At 39.3% G+C, this 15,759-nt stretch overlaps 1 protein-coding gene across 1 annotated transcript in view; it reads left to right on the top strand.

The window, feature by feature from the left end:
• Positions 1-6,826, top strand: part of PDGFC (platelet derived growth factor C) — a 363,779-nt gene extending 356,953 nt beyond the window's left edge. The window contains exons 5-6 of the mRNA XM_040332227.1: positions 1,685-1,902; positions 5,527-6,826. Of these exons, the coding sequence (XP_040188161.1) occupies positions 1,685-1,902; positions 5,527-5,643 (335 nt within the window). The 3' untranslated portion in view covers positions 5,644-6,826. The remainder of the gene's footprint in view (positions 1-1,684; positions 1,903-5,526) is intronic.
• The last annotated feature ends 8,933 nt before the right edge of the window (positions 6,827-15,759 follow it).

Below are 15,759 nucleotides of genomic sequence, written 5' to 3'. Positions count from 1 at the left end.
CTTCTCCCACATGAAAATGCCAGGATCACATGTAGTGATGGGCCAAACTGCCCTGGGTTTGGTTTGAGCAGAGTTCAATGAACTTCAAAGATGTTTGAATGCTGAAACCTAACCCCACTGAAATCTATTGGAGTCTAATCTATGCACATTTTCCTGGACTAATAGGCAAAGGCAACATATACCAATGCAAGAAAAAAGTTTTTAAAATTTCGTTCAGCTGGGAGCAGTGTTTTTTTTCAGCACTAACATTTACAAAGGACAACATTTTAAATCGCTGACAAATTACTTCTCCCTCCTTACTTCTTTTACAAATAAAAAAATGACACACAAACCACAAATGTTCCCCAAAATACATGGCCAACCCCTAAGAGTCTGTTATGTTTTGTAGAGGATTTTTGGAGGGGTCTGTGTACGATTTTTTTTTTTATTTTTTTTTTGTCTTGTTTTTTTTTAACTGTAATTTTTTTCTTTGTAAATTACATTTTTGCTGTAGAACACCCTAGAGCAAGAATGAAAAAAAGGCATAAAATCCTCCCTAAATTCATATCAGACCCTTTGGGTCTGATATGAATTTTAATTAAAAATTAAAAAGTATATGTTCTGGGACTATAAATACCCCTTCAATGGTCGAATATATACACAACAAAATATGTTAAAAAAAGTCTACATATCTTCATTATATCAATTTAAAAACACTTAATCTAAAAAGCATATATCATTTATAATAGGATGCCAACTTTACCACTTGTCTTCCACATAAATAAGCAGAGGACTTGTAGCATGGAAGTCCTCAGAGATCATTAAATGTAGGTCAACGCATTTCACAGGATGGCCCTCAGGACCTCAGATCTTACACAGAAACATAACTGGTTACAAAAGTAATATTAAAACACAATTACACATAAATTAGGTATAATATACATAATATATCATAGAAGACAGTAATCTCACATTTATTTACAATATTGAAAGTAAACATCTATCCCCAAAAAAAGAGAGAAAAAGAAAGGGTGATAAAAAACAAAAACAAAACATGTGTACCTATCATTAAGCTTAAATTCACCTAAATATGTATCCTTGGTTGGTAAATAGGTGGAAGGGTCTGTTCAAACAAGTCATGCTAGCCTGTGGGAAGACCACCAACAAGGAGATTTTTATGGTGATGGTATGGATTTTAAGGGGGCACCTCTCGCAGAAAAAAAGTGAGAGGTCCCTTTTTAATCCATACCAGAACCATAATCTGAGCATGCAGCCTGGCTGCTCAGGAAAGAGGAGGGAGAAACGCATGTTCCCTTCCTCCTTGTAAAGTTTTTTTGTTTTTGTTTGTGTCCCCATAGGGGGAACACCCATGCGATTCGATTCCAGTGAGGACCAAAAAAGAATCCTGCACCATTTTGTTCCAAATGCGATGCAAATTCAGCCATACAATTTGTCTGATTGAAATGGCATTGCACAGACATTGCAGCAATGTTTTGCGAATCACATGCAATGTCTGACATCTCTATAGTATATTATGTAGCATCTTAGCTGACAATGGTTGTGATGCCCACTTTCTAGTGCTCGTTATTTTTAAAAACAATTAATACTGTACACTGTACACTGTATAGTCTGTGACAGATTATGTGGCCATATAAGAAAGCATTGGGTAATAACTGTTTTCAAAATGTTGTGCTTCATTTCCTAGGAGGTGACCTGAGTAATATGAGAGATGAGGTACGTCTGTACAGTTGCACACCACGTAACTTTTCAGTATCTCTGCGGGAAGAACTGAAGCGGACGGATGCCATATTTTGGCCAAGTTGTCTGCTGGTTAAGCGATGTGGTGGCAATTGTGCTTGCTGCAATTACAGCTGCAATGAATGCCAATGTACGCCAACTAAAGTCACAAAGAAGTACCATGAGGTATGTCAAATGTGTTGTCTCAAAGTAAAGTTCTCTCTTCATATAACAGGAGCACAGTGTGCGCCCCCCCCCCCCCTTCCTATTAATTGTATATGTTCACATCCCTGTCTACTTGTGTAGTCTTTTCCGAGTAGAGACAGTATTCAGAATGTCAGTGAAAAGTTAATAGCACCAACGCATAAGCAAAATATGAGTTTTTGTTGAAATGGACTTGTTAGGTCTTGACCCCTTCAGTACCAGTCTGTATTACTCGAGAATTACCAGGTTCTTTTTCATTTTCCAGTGTCTGTGATACCTGATTCTTTCACTTACTTTCTGTTACGCAAGGACATTATGAAAACTTCCAAAAGAAGCCATTTTGAAATGTAGACACCCTAAGGTGATCTCATTTTATGATGTTGTTTTCAACTGCTGATAATTAGGGATGACGTTAAGGTCCCTGGGTTTGATTTAAGGCCAGTTCAATGAACATTGCTAAAGTTCAGGTACCGAATCCAAACACCATTATATTCAATGGGAGCTGACTGTTAACCTCCCTGGCGGTGTGATTTTTTCAGATTTTAGGTGCTGAAAGCGGTACCATTATTTTGCATGGAAATTTGGCGTTTTATATTGTAGGCATGTAATTCTTAGGAATAACTCACTTAATTTTGTCCAAACAAGAGTCTAGTAGACTTCCCGGGTAAGATAAAGTTTGAAACACAAAATCATAAATTATAATATAATAAATAACTATAAATAATTATAAAAAATAATAATATAATAATAATAGAAATTATTCAATAATGTAATCAAATAAAAAATTCTGGTATATGCTCAGTTGCAGAATTGTCGCTGTCATTAGATTTAGTGTTTGATGACGAATTTCCCCACAAATCGCTATCGCTCAATTCTGCAAGTGATTCTAATTTATTATCGCTGTTTTCTAGTTGGTCTAAAAGCACTTTTGATGTAAAGGGACACTTTTTGGTTGCTATGGACAATCTCCAGTTTCCAGGCAGAAAGAACACGTTTTATTATATAAAAGTGCATGCAGGACACTGGACAGACCACTAGGGACAAACGGTGTGTGTATTTATTGTATACAGTACTGTAATCTGTAAGATTACAGTATACTGTATATGTATTGTGTTTTAAATTTTTTGAATTTGGCGCCGATCTGCGCCCCCGTGCTTTGTAACGTCGCAGGGAACGGAGCTCAGCAGCACTCAGCACTGTGTGAATCGAGCGAGATGACAGCTCGATCACACAGCGGGGACACATCGCAGGGTTCAGGGACAAGGTAAGTAACTCCCTGCCTGTATCCTGCGATGCAATCCCGAGCCTGGCTCGGGGGTTACTGCTATTGGTGCTGAAATTCTACCCCGAGACAGATTCGGGAATACCGCTAGGCAGCTTAAAAGACAGTAATAACAGGTAAAGGATTGTCAAACAAATAGCATCGGTCCTAGGCACTGTCCTGGGTGACATGTATCAAAGAAAAAAATCCATTTGGCAGGGAGCAGCTATTTTCTTTAAATAATGTTCTTGGGGGGGCACCCTGAAACTTCCTGTGAAGTTGCACATCTGTGTGGTGTAAACATCCTACTACAGAAACACTGACATTGACAAAAAAAATGCTATGTAAATTGATTGGAAGTAACAGCTTTGGCCACTTTACTTATGCTTGTAAACAAAGATTCCCTTTATCTATACCAGCCCCTTATCCTAGAGTATATAAATGAATGGGGCCACATGCCACCAATGGAGGAGTGCCTTGTTGATGAGGACAAGGACTTTCTCCCCACCACCCATTGGTTGTGGGGTTTGGATTCTACAAGCCCCCTTTAAAATAATAATTAAATTTAAACTTGTGTGATCCTAAAGTACAGCTTAAATCTGTGTACCAATATTTGAAAGATCTTATGAAATACATTTTGTAGGTCTTTCCTTTTTAACCTGCCTGGCGGTATTCCCGAGTCTGACTCGGGGTTAGATTTTCCTGCTGCGAGCGGTAACCCCGAGTCAGACTCGGGCTTGCCTCGCTAGATCCACAGGCATGGTTTACTTACCTTGTCCCTGGATCCAGCGATGCCACCTCGCTGTGTGAGCGAGCGGGACCTCGCTCGATTCACACAGTGCCTCTGTGTGACGCCGATCTCCGTTCCCTGCGACGTTACGACGCACGGGGACGGAGAACGGCGCCAAATTCAAAAAAGTAAACAAACACTTTACATACAGTATACTGAAATCTTATAGATTACAGTACTGTATGTAAAAAAAAACACACACCCCTTGTCTCTAGTGGTCTGCCCAGTGTCCTGCATGTCATTTTATATAATAAAAACGTTTCTTTCTCCCTGCAAACTGTAGATTGTCCATAGCAACCAAAAGTGTCCCTTTATGTCAAAAATAGTTTTAGATCAGCTAAAAAACAGCGATAATAAATTATAATCACTTGCAGAATTGTGCGATAGCGATTTGTGGGGAAATTCGTCATAAAAAAAAAAAAAAAATGACAGCAACAATTCTGCAACTGAGCAAATTTCAGTGATTTTGATTTAATTACATTATTGAATAATTTTTATTATAATTATATTATTATTTGTTATAATTATTTATAATTATTTATTATATTATAATTTATAATTTTGTTTTTAAAAAAATGTCATACCCGGGATGCCTATTAGAATCTTGTTTGGTCAGATTTAAGTGAGTTATTTCTAAAAATTACAGACCTACAATATAAAACGCCAAATTTCCTTGCAAATAATGGTACCGCTTTCAGCATGTTTTTTCTGAAAGAATCATACCGCCAGGGAGGTTAAAGTGATTGTAAACCTATTTTTTTTTTTATAAAAAACATGTTACGTTTACTTGCCCATTTCAATGGTTTTGCACAAAGCCGCTCCGAGCCTCGCATATGCGATTTTGCCACTTTTATAGTTATTTTTTCACAGGATATGTGACTTAAAGACTGCATCAAAAACACAACATAGGTGCATTTTAAAGCTTTTTTTTATGTGTTTATGTTCATTTCTTGGGATATAAATGTTGAAAAAAAGAAATACACATTGAAAAAAGCCTTCATTTTGTTTGCTACAAAAAGATACAATCACAGAATAAATCACAGAATAAAATGACTACTTTATATCTATAGTAGCAAAAAAGTTTTTTAAAAAAATATTGCTACTCTAACTGGGGAAAAAATATCAAAGTTTTCTATATTTAACTTATTTTTACCTTCAAATTATATAAAAAATTAAAAATTTTGGGAAGAGAATGTAACCATATGTTTCAACTGGCCATCAGTAAGAAAATGTAATGTTCTATGTTCTGTCTGGGGCCATTTGTTTGAATAGGCTAGTACAACATGAAAAAACATGAAAAAATGTACCTGCACCATTATTGTCTAAGAAGCACAGCACAATACTCAGATGGTTGACATTAGTGTATTGTGTAGGTGCTGTGGATTGCACCACACCAAGTGTTAACATGTATTACCGCTAAATGCTCGATTTAAAATGCCTTACCACAAATACATGTGTGAATGGGCCCTTAAGACTATAGTCATCTTTTATACATTTGATCAAGTATGTAAGTTTTACTATCTAAATAGTTTTATGTTTTTATTTGTATCTGTAGGTTCTGCAGCTCAGGCAAAGGACTGGTTCAAAATCCCTTCAGAAATCTCTCACAGATGTGGCCTTGGAGCACCATGAAGAGTGTGCTTGTCTGTGCAAAGGAAACACAGAAGGATAATCCGATGGATAAATGAATCAATATTTAAAGCACATAAAATTTATTGCTGTTTCCCCATGGGGATAGCTTACTTTAACTCTGTAAACATGGAAGTCCATTTACGGCTGCCTGTATTGCAGATGTACAGCAATTTGACATGACGATGAAAGGAGACGCGGAAAAAAACAAAACATTGCCTTGCCTTAATGTTTGGTTGGTGTTAAGCCCAGACACCACATCATTGAGAGGGTATTAGTCAGTGCGTTCTCGCTGCCCTTAAATGTTACTGTACACAGATGAACCTCTGCATTAGGAAAGGAAAGTCATCATCAGAGATGTCTACGGGACAGACTGAATGGAGATCTGCTCTGGGCCTGACCACAGTACTGAATAACATCATTTTGGAGCTATATTCAGCATTGAAATCCCAAAGAAAACGGTTTGCATGATATAAGCATCTTTGTATGCTTCTGCGGTAGAAACAGTTCCACCCAGATTTTGTAAGCATGACTAAGAAAGAAAGAAAGGATTTCCATTTAAAGCAATCATTTGACCTATCATTTGTTTCTACGATATGCTCGGACCAATATCTTCATTAATCATAACTGATGTAGACAGTTGCCATAATCCAACAAGAGGCTTTTTTTTTTTTTGTATTTTATTTTTCATTGAGTTACTTTTGTACTTTTTATATCCTTTTGACATTATATCGATTTGCTTTTTTTTTTTTTTTCGTGTTAATTATCTCTTTTTACATAGGGTATTTAAAATACTGTCTTTTTAAAGCTTAGATGAATTTGTTGTGTAATTCTTTCTCATGTATTGTATCTTGTTTTGTAAAACCCAGTTGAATTTTGGTTGAGCTGCAGAAGCTGGTTATTTGTATATGGTGCTAAACAGTGAAGTACAGAAATCTGGGTTGTTAAATTTGAAGAATAAATTACAGATTGGAAGAATACGTGGTACAGTGCTGCTACTCAACAGTCCTCTTAATTTAATATAGTTTGTGTTGAAAAGAATGCAACTGAATGCTCAAATGTGTATCAGATTTGGGTTGTAAGAACTCTCGTTTATTTCTTAACATCTGATAACACATTTTACATTTACCAAAATGTGCAGTTGTCACTGTTCAGTTATCGACAAGGCAAATATTTAATGATTTCTATGAAACATGCTCATCAATAAACATACAGTGGAAAATGACCTCAAGTTTTCCTCTTTTACATAAGTTCAACTTTTCACAACAGGGTTAAATCGTATGTAAACCTAAAATAAAATCCTCTATTGTATTTCTTTGTTCCTCATATTACAGCCTTTTCTTTTTTTTACATTACAGCTAGCAATGCTGAAAATACCTGGTGATCCTGCCTGTATCCCCCACCCAGTCCGGCTTCCTGTCTATACCTTTTTAAGCATTAAAGTGATTTTAAAACATCTTATAAAACAGCCCATTCAGTTAAAAATGTAAAGAGAATGCAAAACATTTGTGTATAGATATACATTCTTTTTTTTAAATATCTTTTTAATAAGTGATCACGTTTACCAGTCGGTCGGGTCACGGACAATACCCACCCCCCTAACCACCCACCCCCAGTCGGGTCACGGGGGTCTCATGGGCAGCACCCCAACCACCACAGTCAGTCAGTCAGTAGTTGGGGCCCTGCACTTACCCCATCTCGCTTGTCTACTAGCTGTGGGCGGCTGCTTTCTCCGTTCCCCTTTGTCTCCTCCCTCCTCCTCCTGGCAGCCAATCTGATCAGTTCTCCTTTCGGCTAATTGAGAGAATGCAATTATTTATAAAAAAAAAAAAGGTATTTAAAATGTTTGTTTTTGTTATATCTACACAAATTTTTTTGCCTTTCATTTTATTTTAAACTGAATGGGTTGTTTTACAAGGTGAGGGTGTACATACACTTTAAGCATTTCTTCCAGGTGGGTAAGATGGTCTGGTACTCTACTGTGCTCTTTGGTTCCGTCCACCTTCTTAAGTTACGAATGTGTCATGCATTGATGTGGGAAGCAGCAGAAGGAACGCAAGAGCTCAGAAGGGGAAACCAGCATCTGACACTCCAGGAAGTGTCAAATGCTGAACTTTCTTTAGCAAGCCCAACAGGCTAGTTGTACACAAGTCAAAAGATCGACTTGTGTACAATCAGGGTGCCCACACATGGATCAAATTTTGTCCCTGCTGAATTGACCTAATTGCTATCCATGTTTGGCTGTCTTTAGTCTCCTCTTCTCTAGTCTCAGTTCAATCTGAAGGTAACATTGTTCTTTTGTAACAAGTCACGCAGTGAGATGCTATAAAGGGAATATGTGTGAGGCCCCGTACTCACGACCAAACATGTCTGCTGAAACTGGTCCGCGGACCAGTTTCAGCAGACATGTTTGGCCGTGTGTAGGCCTGAGCGGACCATTTTCGGGCGGATCGGACAGGTTTCCAGCAGACAACTGTTTCCTGGACTTGCTTTAAAACAGTCCGCTGGAAACGTGTCCCCCCGACATGTACGGTCGTCTGTACAGACCTACCGTACATGTCCGGCCACCCGCCATCCCTCGCATGCGTCGAATGACTTTGACGCATGCGTGGAAGCATTTAAAAGGCAGGCCCGCCCACGTCGCCGCGTCATTGTCGCGGCAACACCGCGTCATCGACGCGGCGACACCACGGACACGCCCCGCGTATTGTTTACGCGCGGAATTCTGTTTGATGGTGTGTACAGCAATCGAACAGAAGTCCCCGGGCAGACATGTCCGATGAAAACGGTCCACGGACCGGTTTCATCGGACATGTCTGCTCGTGAGTACAAGGCCTGAGACTGCATAGACACCAGTATTTTCATGATTGTATCATCCATGGGAAAATTGTATTCCAAGAAGTAGATGATGTCCCTAGATGATGCCTGAACAAAGATGATGCCATTATTTTGGAGAGATACAAATGGATGTATTGTGGGGAGGGGGAGCACTGTGAACTCTGGGAGAGATAATATTATCCTGTAAGTGTTATACACTGTTTAGCATCAATGTACATGACAACATGATATATATGATATATGATGCTAGGTCTGTTTTAAAATACATATGTTGCTTATGGTGTTAAAAAGTCATCACCCGTCCTAATTAAACTTTTCAGTGGTTTCTAAAAAGATAATGGGGTTGATTTACTAAAGTTGGAGAGTGCAAAATTAAATGCATCTGTGCATGGTAGCCAATCAGCGGTCAACGTCTGCTTGCTCAATTAAGCTTTGACAAAAATACCTGGAAGCTGATTGGTTTCTATGCCCAGCTGCACCAGATTTTGCACTCTCCGGTTTTAGTAAATGATCCCCTATGTGTTGGCAATTTCCATTCTAAACCTAGCATGCATAGTTGGCTGTACACACATACTCACCTCACTCTTTCTACGTGAAAATCTGTACTGTAAAAAGCTATTGCTGACCACTCCTTCCAAAAAAAAAAGCTGATGTACTAAACCAGAATAGTATGCAGTTTGGGGGTTCTGAGTTTACTTTACTTCCACTTGCTTTATACCTTTTCCTGCTCAATGACTCAGAAAGCCAGAGAAAGGTGGACAACAGCCTAGCATTTTAGATAATGGTCAGCAATGACCACACTATATTTCTCTCACTAATAGTTTTTTTTTTAAAGGGAAGGTTAAGCAGTAAATGTTCCTGGCCCTTTTCTCGCCATGACCCTGCATACATTTAAAAAAAATATGCAAAGCAAACACACTTTTCAGCATTTTTCTGCACAGTCACGTGACCACAAAGTTCCATCTACTCTGTGTAATGTAGAGTGCAATTAATACTATAGAACTGATGTCATTCACCAGTGTTTCCGCTGCTCAAGTAATTGGAGGGAAAGAGAGTTACCTTCCACATGCTGTACCAAAAGACTATTCACTTTGCGAGTTGTTATAAAATATATGCATTGCCATTGAGAGAAAATGGAGGGAACATTTAGGCTGGATTCACATCTATGCAGCTTTTTGCATTTTGCAGAATTGCACTACAGAACGTGTTCCATATGAAACCTTGTTAAATGAACTGTAGTACAAATCTACAACTGTAGTACAAAAAAATGCCAATGGTCCCAAAAATGTGTCAAAAGTGTCCGAAGTGTCCGCCATAATGTCGCAGTACCGATAAAAATCGCTGATCGCCGCCATTAGTAGTAAAAAAAAATATTAAGAAAAATGCCATAAAACTATCCCCTATTTTGTAAACGCTATAACTTTTGCGCAAACCAATCAATAAACGCTTATTGCGATTTTTTTTTTACGAAAAATATGTCGACGAATACGTATCGGCCTAAACTGAGGAACTTTTTTATATATATATATATATATATATATATATATATATATATATATATATATATATATATATATATTTTTTTTTGAGGGATATTTATTATAGCAAAAAGTAAAAAATATTATTTTTTTTCAAAATTGTCGCTCTATTTTTGTTTATAGCGCAAAAACTAAAAACCGCAGAGGTGATCAAATACCACCAAAAGAAAGCTCTATTTGTGGGGAAAAAAATAACGCCAATTTGGTTTGGGAGCCACGTCGCGCAATTGTCAGTTAAAGCGATGCAGTGCCGAATTGCAAAAAGTGGCCTGGTCTTTGACCAGCAACATGGTCCGAGGGTTAAGTGGTTAAAGGATCATGGAACATGTAGTGCGGACTGGAAAAGGAAAGAAACAGGAAGTCGGAGAACTTAGACATTCAGCGTGGAGGAGGAGTGACATCACAGACACAGAAACCTGCTTTATACAGCTAAAGGCTGTAAGTTACACACAAACTGACACTGGGGTTGTGATTCATTATCATGCATAAAGCATCTGTTGTTTTGGGGAGGAAAAGTTGGAGTTTGAATGCTGGTTTATTACTTAGCCTTTCCTTGTACTTCAAAGACCATCAACAGACAAAACATTTTGATTTGCATTGGGTGGAGGGAGGAGGGAGGAAAGGATTACAGACAAATTTTCAGTACTGTGTAAAGAATTCTGACAATGGGGGTTAGTTAATAAAGGAAAATCCACTTTGCACTACAAGTGCAAAGTGCACTTGAAATTGCACTGAAAGTGCACTTGGAAGAGCAGTCGCTGTAGATCCGAGGGGGACATACAAGGAAAAATAAAACTGAATTTCTAGCTTGCACATGATTGGATGATAAAATCAGCAGAGCTTCCCCTCATTTCATATCCACCCCTCAGATTTATAGTGACTGCACTTTCAGTGCAACTTCAAGTAGATTTGCCTTTCGTAAATAAGCCCCATTGTTCCTATCCTTGTCCTTGTTCCATCTTTTTTATCCAGGTGCCACAGGGACAGGAAGTAAGAGCAAATCTTCACTATTCCCTACGATGGAGCAAAACAAAAAATCCATATTCTGTTACATTCAATGCTAAATTGTCATAATAGTTGTCATAAGTGATATTTTTACTAATGCAATTGAACTCTTAATGCGGTCATATAAATATACAAATATCATTAAAGTCGTGACCCCCACAGTTGTGAATGCTAGGCTAAATCCGTTACTAGAGATGAGAGAATCTGCCAGAGCTTGATTCACCCAGTGTTTTTCAATCTCGTACACCAATGGGGTTTATTTACTAAAGTTGGAAAGTGCAAAATCAGGCTCACTTCTGCACAGAAACCAATTAGCTTCCAGGTTTTATTACCAAAGCTTAAAGCGGAGCTTCACCCTAAAACAATTATATACCATTCCATCCAGCATACTGCCGACATGTACAGTATGCTGTTTTTTTGTTTTTTTTTTCCGCTGTACATACCGTTTTATACTTCTTTTTCTTTTCTGATTAGGCGTTCCTATGAAGAGGCGTAGATGATTGACGTGCGGATTAGGGGCATCACGCGTTCCGAAAATAGCCGGACTGGGACTCAGCTCTATACGGCGCCTGCACACAGACTAGGAGCCGTGTAGAGCTGACTACGCAGGCGCCGTATATAGCCAAGTCCCAGTTCGGCAATTTTCGGAACACGTGACGTGCCTTATCCGCACGTCAATCATCTACGCCTCTTCATAGGAACGCCTATTCCCCGTGGGAGTCAGAAAAGAAAAAGAAGTATAAAACGGTATGTACAGCAAAAAAAAAAAAAAACCTGCATACTGTACATGTCGGCAGTATGCTGGATGGAATGGTATATAATTGTTTTAGGGTGAACCTCCGCTTTAATTGAACAAGCTGGGGTTATAAGCTCATTGGTTTCTATGCAGAAGTGAGCTTGATTTTGAGCTTTTCAGCTATAGTAAATAAACCCCATTGTGTACTTAAAAGTGGGGTATGCCTGTACAAAGTTTGATTTATTGAAACTAAGGCCCCATACACACCATAGAATCCATCCGCAGATAAATCCCAGCAAATGGGTTTCAGCGGATAGATCCTATGGTGTGTACACGCCAGCGGATCTTTTTCCGCGGATAAATCTCCCCTGGGATGGATTTCCAGCAGATGAATATTTGCTGACATGCACAACATATCCATCTGCTGGAGTCCATCCCAATGGATGGATCCGCTGGTCTGTACAGACTCAACGAATCCATCCGTCCGAAGGGATCCCCCGCATGCGTTGCAATGATTCAACGCATGCGTGGAATTCCTTATATGACAGCGTCGCGCACGTCGCCGCGTCATAATCGCGGCGACGGCGCGACACGTCATCGCCAGAGGATTTCGGCGCAGATTTCAATGCGATGGTGAGTACACTCCATCGCATTAAAATCTGATGAAATCCTCGAGAGGATTTATCCGCGGAAACGGTATTTTCGGAACGCGTGATGCCCCTAATCCGCACGTCAATCATCTACGCCTCTTCATAGGAACGCCTAAGCAAGTAGGCTGATTACTTATAAAAAAAAAAGTAATATTGAAGAGGCCATAAATAAAACAGTGATGTAAAACTGGCCAGCAGATCAACTTTAATGAGCAAGGCTAGGCCTAAATTCACTACAGACAAAAAGCACAGTCTGAGCCCTTACTACAAGAATTACGATACTGTGTATATTTTTCCAAGTATCAGGAAGTTTTAATCAGGTATAATAGTCCAAAATGTAGTACAGCAGGAAGTGCAGAAAGGGAATTTACTACAAGATTCAAGAGACTGCAGATAATACAATAGTGTAAAATTGGCCAGCAGCAGGACAATTTTAATGAACAAAGCTAGTCCCAAATTTAATAGAGACACAGAGCACAGGCTAGGGTTTTACTACAAGAATTAAGCACCTACAGAGACTGCTAAAAGCACTAGTGATTACAGGACCTATGTTTTATAAGCTAACAAGATGTCATCCATGCACTGCACTGATGATGGCCAAAAAGCCTGAAAGTGTATGCAAGTTGGAATAAATGGATCTATAATATAAGGAAATATATGTGCACTTTTCATCATATGCATCTGGCTGATGGGCCATAAAGGAATTATTTGCATTTTATACGTACACTGGACCTAAAGTATAGCAAACGCCATGTCACGTTAAACTGTTATATTTTCATTTTACTTATTTTCATGTTTTACTTTATGCTCCTTACCATTTTTTGCTGCGTTATTATTTTTTTCATAACTTTTTATTGATTATTGACATAAAAGAGAAAATAAAAACTGTTGTGGTTACATATGATATGTGAGATGATTTGCAGTATCCAGAAATAGAAGATAATATAATGTGAATATGGAAAATTCAAACAATAAGGCCCCTTTCACATGTGCGGACCGTATGTCCGCTTTTTCATCCATCCGTTGCGGATGAAAACAGGACATACATTGGTCCCTATGTGATTGCGGGATGGTCATCCGCTGACACCCGTAATCACCCGCCTCCGCAAAGATCCGATTTTTCGGACGGAAGAAAATCCTATTTTCTTCCGTCTGGCGGATCGGATCGGGTGAACACGGACATACGGTCTGTGTTCATCCGATCCCCCCATAGGGGAGAGCGGAGGAAAGACAGGGCGGTCCCTGCACAGTGCACGGGGACCGCCCTGTCAGCCGACGGCTCAGCGAGGATTTTACGGAGGATCCCCGCTGAGCTTGACGAACACACAGAGGCGGATCATTACTGATCCGCCCCGTGTGAAAGGGCCCTAACTGTGCATTTATAATGGAAAATTAAAGAATCACGTAAAATCTTAAATGGTTATTAATATGAATCATACAGAATAAAAATGAATATTAATAAAGATTATACTATCAATAATAATATAGAGAAGTATAGAGTAAAATAACCATCATTCTACCATTGTAGTGTAGATATGAAGGTCAAGCATAAGGGAAAAGGAAAAGAGAAAAGAAGGAAAGGGCCAAAGAGGACATCAGAAAAAGGACCAAGAGAGTGTACATCAATATGAGTAAGTAATTAGATCATAAATGTAACAAGGATTTATCGTTTGAGGTATGGCTTAATCCAGGCATGTCCAAAGTCCGGCCCACGGGCCAATTGCGGCCCCCGTTCCGGTTTAATGTGGCCCCCCCTGGTAATTTGGATATATATCTTTTGTGGCCCCCGGGACACGTAAAATGTATACTGTATTTATCTGCGCTGCCTCAGAGGGGACAGGGAGGGGGGACGACGAGTGCCGTCAGATTACATATGGAGAGTCTCCAGTTTATGTGGCGGCATCTGTAATAGAAAGTCCTGTCTCCTGGGCTGCCATTGGACAACTCTTCTGTCTATCATAGGAGGCGGGACATTGTATTAAATAGGCTTCTGTGTAAACAGGAGATTCTCCTCTCCTGTATGTAATCCGTTGGTGCTTTTGTTGGACAGTGTATATTAGTGCTCGGCTGAACACACTTAGACCAACTTTTAATGGTTCAAAGAATGTCCGGCAAAATGGTCGGCCCTCACACATGTTCACTTCATCAAATCAGGCCCTCTTTAAAAAAAGTTTGGACACCCCTGGCTTAATCCAAGAACATATTTTCTCAAATTGATGTATTTTATCGTGAAGAATGGCAGCAAGTTTTTCATTGGTCATATACCACATTATCTTGTTCTTAAAGAGGAGGTCCAGCCTGGGTGAAATACTGTAGCTGCTGACTTTTAATATTAGGGCACCTACCTGTCCAGGGAGATGATAGAACAAATATATGGACAGCCGCACTCCAAAAAAACCTTGATGGTTGTCTTTATTGTAAAAAGGATAAATGAGCACTACAAATCATAGCAAAAAATAGGGGATGTACAGCCGACACGTTTCGCACTATTAACTTAGTGCTTAGTCATAGCTCCCTGTCCAGGGAGCCTGTGATGTCAGCATCCCAGCCAATCTGGTTCCCTACTGCACATGCACGCAGTGCACTGCACTTTCTAATTGGTCCGGCAGCTAGGGAAGGAGGAGGGGGGCCAAACTTCTGGAGATCGGGCCGCAGCACGTCTCCCAGAAGTGGGGAAGGGGACCTGTCAAAACGGAGGGGTGGAAGCATATAACCAAAAGTTCCACTTTTGGGAACTATAACTATAATAGAAGTAGGTAAGGAGGACCATCAACATTTTGCTAAAGTTTGTGTGGCTGCATTGAATAGGAATGTGAGAAGACGGAACTTGCCATTAGTGCAATTGTGCGTGTTCAAATTTAGTAATGACATCTTTGGATTTTTTTGGAATCCTTTACCCAATAGTGTATGTATCATTTGGTAAACATTAATCCATACAATTATAAATTTGGGGGCAATCCCAGCAGATGTGTAGGAGTGTGCTGGTTGTTTGGCAGCCTAAGAAACATTTATCCGAGATTGAAGAGTTAATTTTAGCCAGACATTGGGGAATTATATACCAACACATTAGTAATTTATGATCAGTTGCTGTTGTATAACTTGAACAATGTGCTGTGGTATGCCAAATATGGTGCCATTCTTTTCCCCCTAACCTCTCACCTAGATCTTCCTCCTTTTTCATCATATATAGATGTGGGAAGGAGGCCCACTTTCCAAGGATGAATGTATAAATTATAGTTGCTGCTGCAATATTAATGCCAATATGTTGTTCAATCACTGGATTTCAGTGGGTGACCAAGCCTTGTGGTTCATAACCTGTTATTGTCCTTTTCTGTTTGTTTCTTTTTCAACCTGTTAGGCTTCATGTACACGGGATGTTTTTATAACCTCTC

This window comes from Rana temporaria, chromosome 1, assembly GCF_905171775.1.
Source record: "Rana temporaria chromosome 1, aRanTem1.1, whole genome shotgun sequence".
Taxonomy (NCBI): Eukaryota; Metazoa; Chordata; class Amphibia; order Anura; family Ranidae; genus Rana; species Rana temporaria.
Note: the sequence above shows the minus strand (reverse complement) of the source record. Positions and strands in the feature narration are given on the sequence as shown.